Source organism: Argopecten irradians, chromosome 12, assembly GCF_041381155.1.
Source record: "Argopecten irradians isolate NY chromosome 12, Ai_NY, whole genome shotgun sequence".
Lineage (NCBI taxonomy): Eukaryota > Metazoa > Mollusca > Bivalvia > Pectinida > Pectinidae > Argopecten > Argopecten irradians.
In genome coordinates this window covers 8,617,058-8,636,171 of record NC_091145.1, presented here as the reverse complement: position 1 = coordinate 8,636,171, position 19,114 = coordinate 8,617,058, and the positions used below count along the sequence as shown (strand labels likewise).

General features: G+C 35.1%; 1 protein-coding gene across 4 annotated transcripts in view; it reads left to right on the top strand.

The window, feature by feature from the left end:
- Positions 1 to 17,163, top strand: part of LOC138304900 (hepatocyte growth factor receptor-like) — a 30,549-nt gene extending 13,386 nt beyond the window's left edge. For 3 of the 4 annotated variants that reach the window (XM_069245268.1, XM_069245270.1, XM_069245269.1), the window contains 17 exons: positions 109 to 240; positions 1,000 to 1,167; positions 2,636 to 2,775; positions 3,142 to 3,280; positions 4,106 to 4,242; positions 5,130 to 5,309; positions 6,289 to 6,391; positions 6,774 to 7,037; positions 7,639 to 7,794; positions 8,403 to 8,661; positions 9,207 to 9,353; positions 9,633 to 9,716; positions 10,706 to 10,890; positions 11,055 to 11,164; positions 13,126 to 13,288; positions 13,872 to 14,008; positions 14,309 to 17,163. In XM_069245268.1, the coding sequence (XP_069101369.1) occupies positions 109 to 240; positions 1,000 to 1,167; positions 2,636 to 2,775; positions 3,142 to 3,280; positions 4,106 to 4,242; positions 5,130 to 5,309; positions 6,289 to 6,391; positions 6,774 to 7,037; positions 7,639 to 7,794; positions 8,403 to 8,661; positions 9,207 to 9,353; positions 9,633 to 9,716; positions 10,706 to 10,890; positions 11,055 to 11,164; positions 13,126 to 13,288; positions 13,872 to 14,008; positions 14,309 to 14,576 (2,772 nt within the window). In that variant the 3' untranslated portion in view covers positions 14,577 to 17,163. Of the gene's footprint in view, positions 1 to 108; positions 241 to 999; positions 1,168 to 2,635; positions 2,776 to 3,141; positions 3,281 to 4,105; positions 4,243 to 5,129; positions 5,310 to 6,288; positions 6,392 to 6,773; positions 7,038 to 7,638; positions 7,795 to 8,402; positions 8,662 to 9,206; positions 9,354 to 9,632; positions 9,717 to 10,705; positions 10,891 to 11,054; positions 11,165 to 12,446; positions 13,016 to 13,125; positions 13,289 to 13,871; positions 14,009 to 14,308 lie in introns of those variants that run through there. The other variant, XM_069245271.1, reaches the window with a different exon arrangement.
- The last annotated feature ends 1,951 nt before the right edge of the window (positions 17,164 to 19,114 follow it).

Here is a 19,114-nt window from a genome sequence, read left to right as displayed (position 1 = left end):
GTAGTAATCCTTATTCAGTAAATGTGTGTAATCTCTATATAGCTAGATATGAAAATGTTATGAGTTATATAGTGTATTGCAACTATGTATAAATAAATGCTTATATAGGTTGATGAAGATAACAGGCTTTTGAACCCCTATATGGCCTTTGACCTGACAAGAAACAGGGCTGTTCCTATACAACAAGACATGCAGCTGGATATCGGAAAGAACAACGTACACGTACTAGCTGGTAACGAGGTAAATTTAATAATTATTTTGTCGGATAAAATTATTTTTGATGTCAAGTGTGGATCATTCTGAAAGCCTGTCTTTAGAATACAACAATTTGGTTTAAATTTGGTCTGCAAAATCCTCTGAATTGCTTGATATATTGTTTCGCCTCCTTTGGGATGAGACAGGAGATTGCCAACCCGAGGGGTAAGACACTTTAAGTGTCGTGTTTGACAACTTAAAGAGTCTGAATCTTATCCCGTGGGTTGAGATATGCGGTCTCACCCCCTAAAGAGGATGACAGATTCGTTTTCTCTTACCCTGTACACTGTTTTGTTTTTCTAATAATGACGTTTCAGCGTTGCAAACAAGGATAACGTGACCTGAATAAATTGTCGTTGTTGTGATATCATGATTATGTTGCCGCGACGTCATACAGTTCAGAAACGTGCAGAAATTTGATGTAGCTTATTTTTAACCTAGGGGACATACAAACATCTAACACTAAGTATTGTGGATATCCCTGTGCGGGGTAAGAGAAAGAAATGTCCCATTAATCAACATATCTCATAATTTGAGATATTTTATATATGTGGCTAAGTACTATAAACGCTGTTAGTGCTTTAAGGATCCTCTCGGGTAAAGTTTCAGTCTCGTTAGAGTTTTTTTTTATGATTTTGAAAAAAGTAACTGCCTCTATTTATAGCAAGGTACCATGTGACCAATGTGAACTTTGGGATTCCCTGCAGAGAGTATCCCTTATTCTTGCGATATTCCTCATTACAGATTGTGAAGTTCCCCCTTGGTAGTTGTGAAGTATACAGCACATGTGAGGCTTGTGTCACGGCTGATGATCCTCTCGTATGTGGATGGTGTGTGGACCGTTGTACCAAAAAAACAGAGTGTAACAAACCAACATGGACTCTTGACACCTGTCCCCCTGTTATATATTCTGTAAGTTTATTGTTGTTCATGCTAAACGAATTAGTATGTCTTGTGTCATCGAATTTACTCCATTGAGATTAATACTGTCGTCCATTAACATAAAAAACCCTAAGTTTGGTAGTTGGTAAGTTTATTTTTGTTGCTGCCAAATGATGTCCTGTATCACAGAATTTCATTGGCTAGAGTCTTGTATCACAGAGAATTTCATTGGCTAGAGTCTTGTATCACAAAGAATTTCATTGGCTAGAGTCTTGTATCACAGAGAATTTCATTGGCTAGAGTCTTGTATCACAGAGAATTCCATTGGCTAGAGTCTTGTATCACAGAGAATTTCATTGGCTAGAGTCTTGTATCACAGAGAATTTCATTGGCTAGAGTCTTGTATCACAGAGAATTTCATTGGCTAGAGTCTTGTATCACAGAGAATTTCATTGGCTAGAGTCTTGTATCACAGAGAATTTCATTGGCTAGAGTCTTGTATCACAGAGAATTTCATTGGCTAGAGTCTTGTATCACAGAGAATTTCATTGGCTAGAGTCTTGTATCACAGAGAATTTCATTGGCTAGAGTCTTGTATCACAGAGAATTTCATTGGCTAGAGTCTTGTATCACAGAGAATTTCATTGGCTAGAGTCTTGTATCACAGAGAATTTCATTGGCTAGAGTCTTGTATCACAGAGAATTTCATTGGCTAGAGTCTTGTATCACAGAGAATTTCATTGGCTAGAGTCTTGTATCACAGAGAATTTCATTGGCTAGAGTCTTGTATCACAGAGAATTTCATTGGCTAGAGTCTTGTATCACAGAGAATTTCTAGAGTCTTGTATCACAGAGAATTTCATTGGCTAGAGTCTTGTATCACAGAGAATTTCATTGGCTAGAGTCTTGTATCACAGATAATTTCATTGGCTAGAGTCTTGTATCACAGAGAATTTCATTGGCTAGAGTTGTATGTTGTTATCCACTAACATGGGATTATTTAGTATAGTTCTAGATATTGTTTTGAATATTTTATAACTAGCCTTTCCTTTTGCAGGTTTCTTCATTTGATTGAAGATTTGACTTATTTTTTCAGTTCTCTAAAGTTTGTTTGTTTGATTAATTAACGTCCTATTAACAGCTATGGTCATGTAAGGACGGCCGCCCATGTATGCGGTGTGTTGCGTGTATGTTGTGCGAGGTGCGTGTTTCGGGAGACTGCGGTATATTCATGTTGTGTCTTCTTGTATAGTGGAACTTTTGCCCTTTTTATAGTGCTATATCACTGAAGCATGCCGCCGAAGACACCAAGCAACACACCCCACCCGGTCACATTATACTGACAACGGGCGAACCAGTCGTCCCACTCCCTTTTTGCTGAGCGCTAAGCAGGAGCAGAAAACAGTTCTCTTAAATGAGGGAACATGTTTTATATCAATTGAAAGTTAAGAGCAGTACAATTTTCTCTACTTTGATGTTTGTTGCTTCCTGATGATAGATTAGTCCAGAAACAGGTCCGTTGAAGGGGAGCACGAACATCACAATTCTCGGGCACAACTTTGGCTCTGACCATGCTCAGGAATGGCAAGCTCGTGTCGGAAACCTGGACTGTCAGATAATCTCCAGAAACTTCACAAGGTGAATTCATTTCTATTTTGTTTTCTTGAATTTATAAGTCATTGCGCATTGTTTTCAAATGATGCAAATGGTTCAGACATACTAATTATAATTGCACGAAAAGAAAAAGATATATTTGGTAAGCTCATGAACACATTTGAAAATGTGATATACACTGTAATAAGTTTGATTATTAATACAGATGTAGATTAAAATGAAAAGTTTAGTAGAGTAGAAGAAATATCATTATGTATATCATATTACATTGGCAAGAAAACCGTTCTTGTGTTAAAAGTTATTTCTATACTTTTTCATTGGTGTTTGCATTGCTCCGAAAAAGACAACTTCTAAAACATGTGTTTAAAGTTTATTTGTATACTTTTCCAGTGTTGTTTGCATTGCTCCGACAAAAACGTCGCCGAAAACATTGCCCGTGTCCATAAAGGTTTTGGATGATAGCAAAACTGGGATCAAGTATAAGATCAATGGATCATTTTCTCTTCAGACACCGCTTTTCACTTACAAGGTAGAATTTACGCTATTTCAAAATAGCAACACCCTGCCATGCGCCATGACCGTTAATTGACATATGTTGGTTAAAGTTTAATACGGTGTCTTACAAAATATACTGACTGCATCATGAGTATCAGCGAGTACTATTTTTTTTATTTCGATTTTTCTCTTTTTTTCTTCCTTTTTTATTTCGTTTTTTTTTTTTGTATTTTCACCATTTTGTTTAATTCTCAATGAAGATTTAGAATCGGTACTCTTATATGATCACTTATATAAAATAATTGATAAAGAATTCACGAAACAATAGCTGTAGTTGAAGATAATTCATCGCCGACAGCATAAACGATACTCATCATTTGAACAATAATTGTTTAGGTGTTTAATCGTGTACCTGTATATATATGTTTAATTAATACAAAAGATGATATAAAATAATTTTATTTTGTTTTGGTGCATGCGCAATTAGTACTTTATTTCATATAGAACATAGTGCCATGAATTTTTTTCGGGACACAGTGAATTATTTTCTAATATTTGTATCTTGAAGTAAAATTAAAAGCACTACCTTTTCAATGGTGGTAATGATGTAAAGTAAGTAACTTTTGTAATTGAAGAAAAACACTTATCCGTCTGTTCCTGATAGAGAAAAATACCGTTTGTTAGCGTTGGGTCATCTTTATGTTGACATATGTTGGTTAAAATGTATCTCCCAAAACACACAGCCATTTTCACTTTGCATACTTGGGAGTCTGCCTTTAAATCCGGCCGTTAATAAGACATTAATCCTTATAAACTAAAACCAAGCCGAAGTTATTTTTTAAAATCTAATTGTTCCTAGATGCCGATAATGGCAAACTTTACTCCCAGTTTTGGACCGATGTCTGGCGGAACCATTTTGACCATCAAGGGACATGATATGGATATCGGAGCTAACCGTCATGTGAAGATAGTAAATGTCCTGTGTACAATACTAAAGTAAGCATTTTCATAGTGTTTCTATAATACGTGTATAATATTATCTTAGGTATATTGAATTTGTTAAAGAAATCATCAGCTTAATCCTTTTACCAATATCTTTCGCTTCTTCATTATATAAAAACCTGTCTTTGTCCGCTAATGTATAAAATAGCGTTAGAGATGATATGGGATACATAGTAATGAATTGCCAACCGTAAATTAATCCCGTGTTTCTAAACGATGTCTGTAATAAGTGTATAACACGAACAATACTTATAACGAAGTTATTTCGTTCGCCTTAGGGATTCTTTATAACCGTGTTTTATTGTAGTGCTAATTTACAATTTATCCGATAACTATGCATGTTTCGCAATGGAAAAACCATGTGATAAATTCCATAGCAGTTGGTTATAACTTATGTTTACACACTCCAGTGTGTAAACACCTACGGCGCCTCTGTTTGGTCAATTCCAAGATCTCTTGATTCCGATAGGCTTCAGGCTTCTTTTCATAGCGCATTTTCTTTTAAATATCATTGTATTTACTGTTTAACAGGTAGTTGCTTATTCAAATTATCAAACAATAGAATATTGGCTCTCTATTTAGGCACTATATGTTATGGCGGAAAGACATCACTACACAATGTCTGGTGGTAAGTTTTCCCGAATAAAGATGAGAAAATGGTCACCACGGTATAAATATAGAATTAAAGTTATGGGATAAATAAGTTCCCCAACGCGTTACTGTTGTTTATCATGTTTATCTAAACTCTCTTTAGTTAATTTTCACATTTTTAAAAGACACTCGCTAAAGCTCGTGTCTTTTCAAAATTTGAAAATTAACAAACTCGAGTTTGATAAACATGATAAATAACAGTCACGCGTTGGGGAACCTCCATTTAACAGTTCCACCTCCACCGTGATAGTATGTAAGACCACAGCCTGGAACCCTGGAGAGTCGGGTGGGAGGGACAGCGGTCCAGTAGTGGTCGTTATAGACGGTGCAGATTTCCGCATTCACACTGACTTCACCTACATGACAGACTCCTCTATTTCTAAAGTCACTCCACCTCGGTCAATCGCCAGGTAAGTTTACTTAGTATACAAGTTTAACTTTGTTACTTGTTAGCGACCCAGAATGTTATTAGATTACAATGTAGCTATAACATAAGGTACTTTCATATACATATATTTCAGTTTCCCGTTTAATCTATGTTAAACCAGATTGGCAATATCTGCCTATGAACTCCAATCTGGTCAAACGTATGAATATCTAACGTTTCCGCCGCGTCACTGACAATGAATTCAATGTATACTTATGCCTATACATAACGGTCAAATTATTTCAAAAGTGGTTTTAAAGTTGTGTAGTCTATGAAATCTAATAGTATTATCGTGTTGACAAGATCACTTGTATTAAAAAAAAACGTCATCGCATAATTTTCATTTGTTCGCTTGTTTCAAACCGTTTTGTGTTGAACTATATTCAGAAGTTGATGCTATTGCTGTTCCGTCTATTGAACTTGGTGACGTTAACACTAGCGCTAGCGGGAGATTTAAAGGATATACGTGTGTGGTTTTGAATTCGAATGATCGTAATGGAAATATAAGTAATAAACTGTTACCAGATTGGACATACAGTTGATATGAAGCCCATCCGTCCGAAAGATAAATATTCATGGCGCCCTAACGGGCGCCATTCTATTTATCTTCCTTCCGGATGGGCTTCATATCAACTGTATGTCCAATCTGGTAACAGTTTATTGCTTAAATATAATTGCGGGAGTGTTTTAACCAATTGTTTAGTCTATAAATATAATGTCAGTAAAACTGGCACTGGTGTTTTAAATATGGTTGTCGTCAATGCCGTAAACGATTGCTCTACCACAGCACATGGACTATCGTACGTGCAGTTACCCCAATATGAATTTGATTTTACAGTTCGCCATCGTCTTACCAATTTTCAGTTTCACTTGTACCGTTGTCGTGTCTGCCTTTTCTGGACAGTTCACTTTTTAAAATCAGCCCTACGCATGTTAAGTCCTTGTTGGTTTTACATTTGCAGTGGTGGTATAAACCTGACCGTGACGGGGACCAATCTACACATTGTGTCAGATCCACAAATAGGAGTTACGATTGTCAAGACTCAGAGGGCTCCACCAACTCAGGTAAAATATCAGAAACTGTTATTCTCTTCGGCGGTATGCTTCAGTGATACAGCACTATAAAATCTATACAAGAAGACACAACACGAATATACCGCAGTCCCCAAAACACACTCCTACACTTCATACACGCAACACATCATATACATGGGAGGCCGTCCTTACATGACCCTGGCTGTTTCTAGGACGCTAATTTAATCAAACAAACAAACAAACTCTAAACTTAACTTTGTTTTATGACTAGGGTTGAATTTGACGAAAACTTCTTTTTTGCATAGATTTTTCGTTTTTGACATTCTACCATCTTCTGTCTGTTTTGTAAATGGCTTCCTGAGTATTAGTCTTTAGAACACTCACGTGTAGATGATGTATTTATAAATTTCAGAAATGTAAGGCTGTTTCTAGTGGTAACACTATGTACTGTCCATCGATTAACATTACTGGTTATATAGAGGGACAGCTCCCTACCCGGTCAGACGACTATTATATCTGGTTCAAAATGGACGATATCAGGGAGCTTGGTCAGAAGAATACGGTGGACCAGGCTTGGAGGATATTTCGGTATTATCCCGACCCGAACTTCTACAAGTTTAGTGACAGTCGACATTTACGTTATATGGATATCAATGATGATACTTTGGACATCAAGGTAAATATTTTGGGTAGGATAGTCATTTTGTATGATAGTGTCGTAGAATCCTAAGGATCATCGAAATGATCTCCAAATATGGAAATAAAAAACCCATTGTCTTGATGTTATTTATTAGATACCTACAAATGTCATGATTCTGCTAAAAAATCATCATATTGACATCCACAGTGCAGTGAAATGACAATAAAGCAGAGTTGTGGTCTACGATTTCATTTCACATTTTTACAGTGTTATTAGTAATTGTAAAGTGATTTCTGGCATAAAAAGAATTTTACAGTACATATACTCTGTGTTGTAACTAATGTGTATAAAGCAGCATATATGTTTGTCCAATTGAATGATCGTACAGCTTAATTCATCAAACCTGATGGGTTTAATACATTACTGAAGAAAAATAACATTTACAAATTAACACCCAGTGATGGCACACATAACTTTAAAGAGAGTAAGATGAAAGTGGGTTTTTTTCCTCTGAAAACCAAGCTCTCGTTTACGTTTCATCTCATGTTCATGTCGATGTTCGTATTCTATGATATGAAGTTATAAGATAGTATTGATCAATACCGAACGAGGTAAGATCGACATTCTGTTGTTGAAGGGAGAAAACGTCAACCTGGGTATATCGGTAGAGGATGTATCGGTACGTGTAGGAAGACAAGGAACATGTAACGTCACCCGACTGGAGGACACCATCATGTACTGCACGCTACACAACAAGCCTACTCAGGCTTCGCCACAACAGTACCGTGTCACGGTAGGGTTGTCTTCGTGAGCGTTATACCCCGTATACAATCGAATCTGTACTAACCACCATCTCTATATTCTTAATGACCATTTCTATAAAGTTTTCATTATATATTTTAACTTCATTAAGCGGCACTCTCTTTAACGCGACCAGCGTTCATTTAATTGTCATCCATGGTCGCAAATGTTTCTTTAACAGCGACATGAAAAAATCAGAAAATATGATTGTCATTTCAATTTTCCCAAAATTCACATCTGTGTACTTCTACCCGCCGGTCGTCAAGTTTGATACGGCTTGGGCAGAGAAATTAAGGCTATGGTTTAAGACAGATTCGACTGTATATAGCTTTGTCTAGTTTGAAAATTGTCGTTTATTAGAAATGAAATCAGATTGCCCAGTTAATATTGATCTGATTATCATTGGTTGATTGTGGATAAAATCCTATTAAACGTTAAGGTCTTTCAGGTCGGCCTCTTTCAGCGCGTTTTACAACAGGAAATGTTTATCAGAATCGTATGTCTGATATCGTTTGCAAGCGCTCGACATTCTGAACAACACATTGTTTTTAAGACTTTTTGTAATACGTCTTTGTTTAAATAAATTTTCCGACATTTTAGGTAAGAGCAGGAGGAATAAAGAGAGACATAGGCTTCCTGGTTTTTACCTTGACCAAAGACACGTCATCTGTTTCGACCATCGTCCTCCTGACATCTCTCGTAGTCGTTAGCATACTAATCATCATGTTGATTATAATCCTGAAAACAAAACATATTTACCCTTTCAAAAAACCACTGGATCCCTATATGGCAGAGTACCAGTCCGTCCGCATAGAGACGAACGGCCAGAGGGCAACGGACATCCAAAACAGAGCTAATGGTTAGTATGTGTGCAGAAGTTCAGTGGAAAAGACCTCAAACAATATGATTACATTTTCATTCGAGTGTATGGAAATAAAATCTCAAACACTGCTTTTCCACTATTTCAGTTTTATATCCTACATCGTAACCATAGCATTTGATTTGATTCGTTATTAGCATGAGTGGTTTTGTTTAGTCCTTATATTGAAACAGCACTATTAGAGTTTATGATGGATTTTCACACTTTGTAATTTTGACTATGTAGAGGGAGAATACATTGTCCTGGCTATTAACAATATGGAGAGTAGCAAGAATCAGTGTATAACAATGTATAAAATGTGCAATATCAGGGAGTTTGAGCATCATTCTGAAAACATGAATGGTTATGGTTATATTCTATGAAGATATTATGAGACAGCTTGTAGTCTTCGACAGGTACTGAATGCTGATCGATGGTTTTTTGTCTTTGGGGCTTTTAGGAATAAGTAATATCTCCAAATTTTCCCAGTTTAAACACAGCAGTTGTAGACTAAAAAGAATTTTGAAATTTCATATTTCTTCTAGATTATGCAGAGCTGCGAAGGACGGAGTCCACTGGAGCAGCAGCCTCGCTTTTATCTGGTATTGATGACGACACATTGTTGGTTCTCCGGGACAAAAACCTTCTGATAGAACGAGAATGGCTCATGCTCGGGGAAATACTAGGGAGAGGTCAGTATTTGTAAATCGCGTTTTGGAGTATTTCCTTAATTGACTTGATTTCTTTAATACGTTACTTTACAATTACAAAATAACACTTACTCCAGTTCCACGAATGCTTCATGTTTGATACAAATAACCTTCTTATTGATAATTCTGGTCTAAAACAACTGGTGGGATCAAACGTAAAATGATATACATATAAATATAGGCGCATTCTTTGCGGTATACGATGAAACAATCATTTTGTGTTAAACCCGTGTAACGATTTAGATGTATATTGATTTTCAGGGCACTTTGGTTGTGTACACAAAGGGTACCTCACATTCCCAGACACAAAAGGAGATATGCTGGTGGCAGTAAAGACACTACACAGTGAGTTCAATCGACAATCAAAAGACGAAATATCTTAATATTGTATTACTTTTCATATTATGTACTATCATTTACAAGACTGGCAGAGTCATTAAAAATCGGTAGTTTCTTCTCCTACTTAGCACTCAGCATAAAGGGAGTGGGACGACTGGTTCGCCCGTTGTGACCGGGTGTGGTGTGTTGCTTGTCTTCGGCAGCATGCTTCAGTGATATAGCAATATAAAAAGGACAAGAGTTTCACTATACAAGAAGACACAATACAAAGCAAGAATAGTTATATTTCTCACATAGCTAGCCATGTAAGATAGAGTTGTCCCATGAAAGACAGCTATATAAGATAAATGTATCTTACATAGCTGTGACGTCACAATTGCCGAACAATCAGATGACGTCATATCAGCCAAAGTTGACGTCATTTTTCTTCTATTTCGATTGATTTGCCGGATTTATTTACCATTTCATTTGTTTAATTTGCATTTCAAACCGTTTTACCTAAGATTTCTTGTTTATATTTATTAATATAAACCAAACTTTGATGAGCTCTTTCGAATGGCGTTTTTATTTTTAAAATCGATCAATTATTTAAGAAGTTAAGATTTTGTCACAAAATGGCTGATTCACCTTTCGTGCAAGTAACTCGACAAGCAATGTGAGAAAATAACTCTTTCATATGTAAATTATGTAGGATAGAACTATTCCACCCTTGGGTACAGAATTTTGGGTCAGAAACCTCGGCAAGCCTCGGTTCTGACCCAAAATTCTGTACCCTCGGGTGGAATAGTTCTATCCTACATATGTACATATGAAAGAGTCATATATTCCACACGACATAAATCTTTAAATGATATAAATTATTATATATTGATAATTTATATAATATTATATATATATATACAATTAATGAGACGCTACTCTGAGCGAACCAGCCGGTTATACGATCATGGTGTAGTCCAAATATCAAAGATGCTTATTTTAAACAATCTTTGTAGACGATAGTCCGAGAGAAATAGACGTTCAGAGTTTCCTGGAGGAGGCTATGCGTATGAAGGATTTCCACCACGAGAATGTGCTGACGCTGACAGGGATCTGTTTTGGGATGGATGACATGCCCTTGGTCGTACTGCCGTACATGAGTCACGGTGACCTCTTATCCTACATACGAAATGCCAAAAATGTACGTTCTTATGTATCCAAACTGTACCTTATACATCTCCATCAGTTTGTTGAATATTTGATTTGGTGCATTGATAAAAAGGGAACCCAAAGAATAAAAAACATGCTTTAGAGTTACAAAATTTCATGAATTTTATACGATATATCTCATACTTTCCATTTCAGAATCCAACAATCAAAGACCTGATAGTTTATGGAATAGATATAGCTCAGGGTATGGACTACCTTTCTGGCCTCAAATTTGTTCACCGAGATTTGGCTGCCAGAAACTGTATGTAAGTATAGGACTGACATATTACTGCCAGAAACTGTATGTAAGTATAGGACTGACATATTACTGCCAGAAACTGTATGTAAGTATAGGACTGACATATTACTGCCAGAAACTTTATGTAAGTATAGGTCTGACATATTACTGCCAGAAACTGTATGTAAGTATAGGTCTGACATATTACTGCCAGAAACTGTATTTAAGTATAGGTCTGACATATTACTGCCAGAAACTGTATGTAAGTATAGGTCTGACATATTACTGCCAGAAACTGTATGTAAGTATAGGTCTGACATATGGTCTGACAACATTACTGCCAGAAACTTTATGTAAGTATAGGTCTGACATATTACTGCCAGAAACTGTATGTAAGTATAGGACTGACATATTACTGCCAAAACCTGTATGTAAGTATAGGAATGAAGTATAGGTCGGACATATTACTGTCAGAAGATGTATGTAAATTGAGTAATGACATATTACTGCCAGAAACTGTATATAAGTATATGTCGGACATATTACTACCAGAAACTGCCAGAAACTATGTAAATATAATACCAGTCCTGACACCGATTTGTTGGAATACTACGTGGCAATTTCGGTTAAAATCTAAACCACCTTTCTATGACGCTAAATGATTGGCTGTTCGATAGATGTTTATAGGTTAGATGCGGGAACTTGGATGTCCATGGATATCTATGAACGTAACATCTACAGAACATGTGATGTATATCTATGAACAAATCTAATTAAGATACAAATACATATTTCCCACTTCGTTTTATTGAGGATCTGACAACATCTCATCCATAAGAGTTTACATTATGGTTGCATTTCATATGGACCAATGTAATTACTACTCGAAATTTCTTGACGAAATAATTTGCAAGAACTTTCAGATTCCTTTTCGTTTATGTAGTCATTTTCGCCCATATAGCACAACACAGGTATATACTTATGTATTCATCGACGAAATGTCATTTTCATTTGATGTAGCTAACTAGAGAAAATGCATGCAAATTCAGTCAGTATAAAGGTCATCAGAACGTGATACATTTATGACTATTATATGATGTACGATGTATATTTTAGTTTGGACGAGAACTTCAGATCCCTGGTGGCAGATTTCGGACTGTCCAGAGATATCTATGAGTGTGACCATTATAGGATGTATGATGTATTTTTATAGGTTGGACGAGAACTTCAGAGCCCTGGTGGCAGATTTCGGACTGTCCAGAGATATCTATGAGTGTGACCATTATAGGATGTATGATGTATTTTTATAGGTTGGACGAGAACTTTAGAGCCCTGGTGGCAGATTTCGGACTGTCCAGAGATATCTATGAGTGTGACTATTATAGGATGTATGATGTATATTTATAGGTTGGACGAGAACTTTAGAGCCCTGGTGGCAGATTTCGGACTGTCCAGAGATATCTATTAGTGTGACAATTATAGGATGTATGATGTATATTTATAGGTTGGACGAGAACTTTAGAGCCCTGGTGGCAGATTTCGGACTGTCCAGAGATATCTATTAGTGTGACTATTATAGGATGTATGATGTATATTTATAGGTTGGACGAGAACTTTAGAGCCCTGGTGGCAGTAGTCGGACTGTCCAGAGATATCTATGAGTGTGACTATTATAGAATGTATGATGTATATTTATAGGTTGGACGAGAACTTTAGAGCCCTGGTGGCAGATTTCGGACTGTCCAGAGATATCTATGAGTGTGACTATTATAGAATGTATGATGTATTTTTATAGGTTGGACGAGAACTTCAGAGCCCTGGTGGCAGATTTCGGACTGTCCAGAGATATCTATGAGTGTGACTATTATAGGTTGTATGATGTATATTTATAGGTTGGACGAGAACTTCAGAGCCCTGTTGGCAGATGTCGGACTGTCCAGAGATATCTATGAGTGTGACTATTATAGGTCGTATGATGTATTTTTATAGGTTGGACGAGAATTTTAGAGCCCTGGTGGCAGATTTCGGACTGTCCAGAGATATCTATGAGCGTGATTATTACAGCAGTGACAATAAGAAGAGTAAACTGCCCGTCAAGTGGATGGCACCAGAAAGCCTTGAGAAAGGAAACTACAACTCCAAATCGGACGTGGTCAGTGGCATTACTTTTTACAACTTACATAGTCACTCAGTTATTGACATTCCATGTCATTCCTGTTCTTAATTTGAGAGGAAACTAAAAATGTCATATATTTAGAGATAATTACTTAACCATTTTGATGTCACACTCCATATCGGCCTGAGCTTCCCAGTATCATCCAGAGGGCAGAAGGCTTATGGATAATATCAAGACTCGAGAGATGAAACACAGTATTATATGTTTAAAGTTTTTGCTTTTGTTTTCATCTGAAATAAGCGAAATAATTATAACAATTTACAAAAATCATAACACAAGCAGTATTACCATTGACTGGTGTTCATCAAAAATTGTATGGAAACAGCACGTGAACCTTTATACTAAGTTAAAAGAACGACGAAATCCGAAAATAGACAAATGTATGATATCATTTGAGGGGGTGTTGTATCACGCAATGGGGAATTATCACCCGGACAGAGAAATTTCGGATATACAAAAAGGACGGCATCAGTAGTGAACAGGTGATCAAATATTTATCTATTACCGAAAGTAAACAAATTGAATATAATTGCTATGTATTGCATTCTTGTTACGGCAGTGGTCTTACGGAGTGTGTCTGTGGGAGCTGATGACAAGGGGAGTTAACCCTTACCCAGAAGTTGATAATTGGGACGTGTTGAGGTACATCAAGGCTGGTCGTAGGATGCCACAACCACCCTTCTGTCCAGATACTCTGTAAGTACTCAAATCAGGCTCCACCAGCTATCAACAAGCCTTGTCAGCAGAGAAATACAACGATTCATTGGCGTTCATCCAATATGGACATTCAATGGACCTCTCTTAATTTTTCCATAGCAAATAATAATGTTATAATGAAAATGAAGTGAGGAGCAAAGTAATAAGCGTACGAAAAAATCCTAGAGTAAGCGACTACATTCTCATTATGGAAAGTATGAGTTGAAAGTATTCTTTTCTAAAACAGTTCTAGACTTCATTTTCTTAATTTGAAACAAAACATTTTTTTTTGCTTTTCAGATACAAAATAATGAAAAGATGTTGGATGTTTAACCCAAATGATCGTCCGACCTTCTCCGTACTAGCTCACGAGGTACGGGAGATGGTCACAGTTCTACAACAACAGATGAAACAGGGACAGCAGAGGAGTAACATACAGAGTACATACGTCAACGTGGAGACGGCCACCGACTATCACTATGGCGACGCCACTCAGTCAGCCATCGTGACACCAAATTCCACAGAACATCATCTTGTGCCATCAGAACCGAACACATCGAGTGTATAGCGCTCTAGCTATCCAACAGATCAAAAACAAAAATGTTTCCATGTTGACTTATTTAACTTTGAAAAAGAGAAGAAATGTAACGCATTTTAAATTAATTCATTCTTCTTGATTCAGCTAAAATAGTATTTGTTTTCAGCTAAAATACGTAAGTACAAATATATTTGTAGCTTCATATTATATCACTAAACACACATTAACTATGATGGTTTTTTTGTATGAAATATTTTTACGTCATTAATTAGTTGGTTACTAACTAGGTCATTCGAGCTGGGTTTTTTCAATTTCACGAAACGTTTGTTTGAATTGACAATATTATATTTGCCGTTACTTAGTGAGGACTTTGACATGCAGTTTTTTTCTTCAGTAATCTATCGAAAACCATAATGTTTGATTAATAGAACTGAAAATTATTCACTCAAAAAAGTATAATGAACATATAAACATAAGTTGTTAAATGTTTGCACTGTAAAAGTTCCTGTTACTATGCTTTAAGGATGTTTAGATGAAAACACAATCTTTATAAGTCCATTTACATTTACTAATAACATCGTGGAAATACGAAATGAAATTGTAGACCTGAACTTGGCCTCATGTTCTGACCATATGTACTCATTTCATTGCAATGTAGGCGAATGTAATGATTTATGGTAGTATTGCTAAAATTCATTTTGAGCTCATATTTGAATATTACATATTTTATCAAAATAAAACCTGTGCATTGTAAGTATTATTATTTTAAATATGTTGGTAAATTTGGTTGTCAATAACGTGAAAAGCTCTTTTTTATTCGTGAGTATGAAAATTACGGCACATATAACTTAAAAAGAAATGTCCATACTACACCGCCTGTACTTGTTTCCCGGGGTAGTTTCTGTATGTATGACGTAAACTTCATGTCCGAGTGATTGGTTGTAAAAATGTTAAAAGTGCTGCTTAATGTAGAGACTATTTGATATTTTCATACTTTGTATTTTTACCCGTAATTTGATGTTACATGATGTTTAGAACAAATACTGTTTGTTCTTTTGATTCTTTGTTTTCCCGTTCTTGAATACTGTAAAGATGCTCCACCGCTAGCAAATGGTATTTTTTTCTATAAAAAACAGGAGCAGGTGATTTAGTAGTTTTCTTCAGTTACAAAATTACTTACTTTACACCATTACGATCATTGAAAAGTTAAAGCTTCTAATTTTACTTCAAATAAAAAGATTAAAAATAATTAATTCCATCCCGAAAAAAATCCGTGGCACTATGTTACACCGAAAACAAAATAAATTATTTTAAATTATGTTTTGTTGTCATTAGACATATGGATATATAAACGATTAAACACCAATTATTGATCAAATGATGGGTATCATTTATGCTCTGTCGGCGTGGAGCATCTTTAACATTGTGTAGATCTATTTAAACGTCTAGTCTAAGTTAACTTTCATTTTTACTCTTGTGTCACAGATGAGTTCTATAAGATCGAACCAAAAACTTATTTTAAAGTGTGTACTATTGTGTGTATATTGAATTACGAAAATAAATCCATTTTTTCAATTACAATTCTCAATTACATCAAGATTTTGTTTAAAAATTAAAGCTCGCGAAGTTAAATCGTAAATTCGTCCGGAATGAAAACGTGAAAATATCGTGAATTCACTATTCGAGAAAGTATAATAAGCTGAATCATATTCGTTGTTACATGATCGCATCACAGAAAAATATCAAAAGTTTATGATCCATATGGTTCCTACAAATTCCTCCTAGTGACCAATGTCGTAATGTCATTACAGAGATCGTCTTTGCTTTCCTTGACTTGCTTGACAATTGTATCGCGTCATAATAAACTTCGTGTTTCTAAATAAAAAAAAATCATTTATAAAAGTAATTTTCAAATGTGTTTTTAATTTTAATATCATGTTTCTTTAGTTTAAGCCATAAAAGACTAAAATAAAGAAAAATTATGAAATTATTAATTTCTCAACATTACGTGATATAGTTCTAGAAATGGGAAATTTGGTTTTTGCTACGTACAAGTTATAAATCCATTGAACTTCGAAAGTGAAAATTTGAAACGTTCTGGTATTTTTTCTTCAATATTTTGTACAGTCTCTCGACAGGTTCCTTCATGATTTAGATGTTTTAATATATAGTATACGTATTAAATACCTTACACATGTGAAACATGATTGATGTATACATCAGTTCTTTTAGTATACCGCAGTTTCCCAAAACACACACCACACAATTCATACACGTTACATACCGTATACATGGGAGGTCGTCCTTACATAACCCTGACTGTTTATAGGACGTTAATATAGTGAACCAAACTAAACTATCATTTATTGCCATGTCCAAGTCCATTCAAGAAAATACAATATGCAGCATACATCACCCCAAAAATTTTGATTTGAATTTTGTTTACATTTCCTTTCGATAACAGTTATATAAGGAATGGGCGAGATAGCCGTTATCTTTCCACAACAAGAATATTAATTACTATGGAACTAGATACGATATACCTAATGTGTTCATCTTGATCTGCTCGTAACCCAATTTTTATTTTTTGTTCTAATAAATAACAATTTAAAAAGTTCATGTTTTGTGTGTTATTCTTTTCCGTTGTACAAAGTAACATGGTCAATATTATATCAGTGTATGAAACTAGTACTATATATGATAAATATAAGGTCAGTTTACGAAACTGGTATAATATGATATATATTAGGTCAGTAAGGATAGTGTTTGAAACTAGTATGATATGATCAATGTACGATCAATTTTAGGTCAGTTTACAAAACTAGTACATGTATAATATCAATACTTAGGTCAGTGTACGAAACTATCATAATATGATAAATAGTATGTCAGCGTATAAACCTGATATCAACATCTAGCATATTTTATTTTTTCAATGTACCGGAAAACAACGAATCGTAATCTTATCTCTGTATATCGATTCCTATAATTATAATTCATAAACATATTGTATTAATAATTTAGCTATGACAACGTATGAGCACCATATGTTTTTTTTTTAAATTCATTCACATATACTTAAATATATAATATATATGTGTGTAAGAAAGTCCTGAAAACGTTATCGAAAAAAAACTGCCGTGTTGATATTATCTTTATTTTTACTATATAATATTATATTTACGTCTTTATTACAGTATTCTAAACTTTTTTCTTCCATAACAAAGCTAAAGTCCACTACAAAAAAATGTAATTAGCAACAAAAAGGTTTGTATTTTACTAAAATAAAAGTGTTTTGTGGCAAAATACCACTCTGACTTTCTTAAATATGGAAACGACGCTTATCGACTCTTATACAAGCAATTGTCAAAGGGATTATTAAAGACACATAAATCCAACATTTGTAACTTTTAAAACATATGATAACTTATGATACCGAGATATATCATCATTGTTACAAACTCAGAATTGGCACATTGAACAGTATGTGAATATACGGTACATGTATAAACTTTTTTTTCCAAATCATATGTCCTATTTCACTTACTGACAATACCTCAACCGGTCAACAGGAAAACCAGTCGTCCCACTTCGTATATGCTGAAAGTTAAGTAGGATACAAAAGTACTATCATCGCAGGCTATGGTATGTCTCTGCAAGAGGACAGAATCAAGCGGAGTGAACCCGGTCACTTCCTCAAGCAGTGAACGCTCCACTCTGTGCTATTTGTGAGATTGGGAAGAATAGAAGAAAAAAAACCACAAATCCCAAGTTTAGTCTCCTTTTACATTCTGTTAATAATAATTTAAAGTCTTGTTGTGTATTTAGACTTTGTGTATAATCACAGTGTAACCTAACCTTATTTTAATGCACATATACGCAACGAGGTTTTTTAACAAATGGATTTTGCTTTTAATGATACAAGTCAGAGCACAATCTTTGATCATTCATTTAATTATGTAGTATTTACATTGATAAAGTTATCAAAAAGGAAAACTTATGCATTGTTTTTTTCATTAAAATAATCTTAAAATCTGATAATTTATATCCAAATTTTGGCTGATATAGACCTTGAACTTCAGATAAGTACACAACATTAGCGTTGTTTGAATTAATCGCCGCCAGAAAAGCCAGAAAAAAGATATTATTTCAGTCTTTGGTCATGTTTAATAAAGAAATAAGAATTGCATAAAGTAATCGATCCACTATTCTTATCAAGCGTTTGCTAGCGACAAGTACATTGATGTGTGATAATCAGGCATGCCTGGTACTCCGTATTATTTTTCTACTGACTGCAGCATCAGGACATTCAAAGAAACTGGACGTATCGGATCAATGAACATACTGTATACCACGAATTATTCGTGAGTACTTTCTTTCGCGGTTTGAACTTTCAAATAATTTCGTAGGCAGAAATATTCGTGGTTCGCTGATAGAACATGGTAACAATATTATCTAAAAAATGATTCACTGTACATATTTGTGCTAACTATACTGGAGCCCTACCAGTAGTCGTGAAGGAACAGTAGTCGTGAGTTAGGAAAAAATAATTGCTTGCATCTCACAAA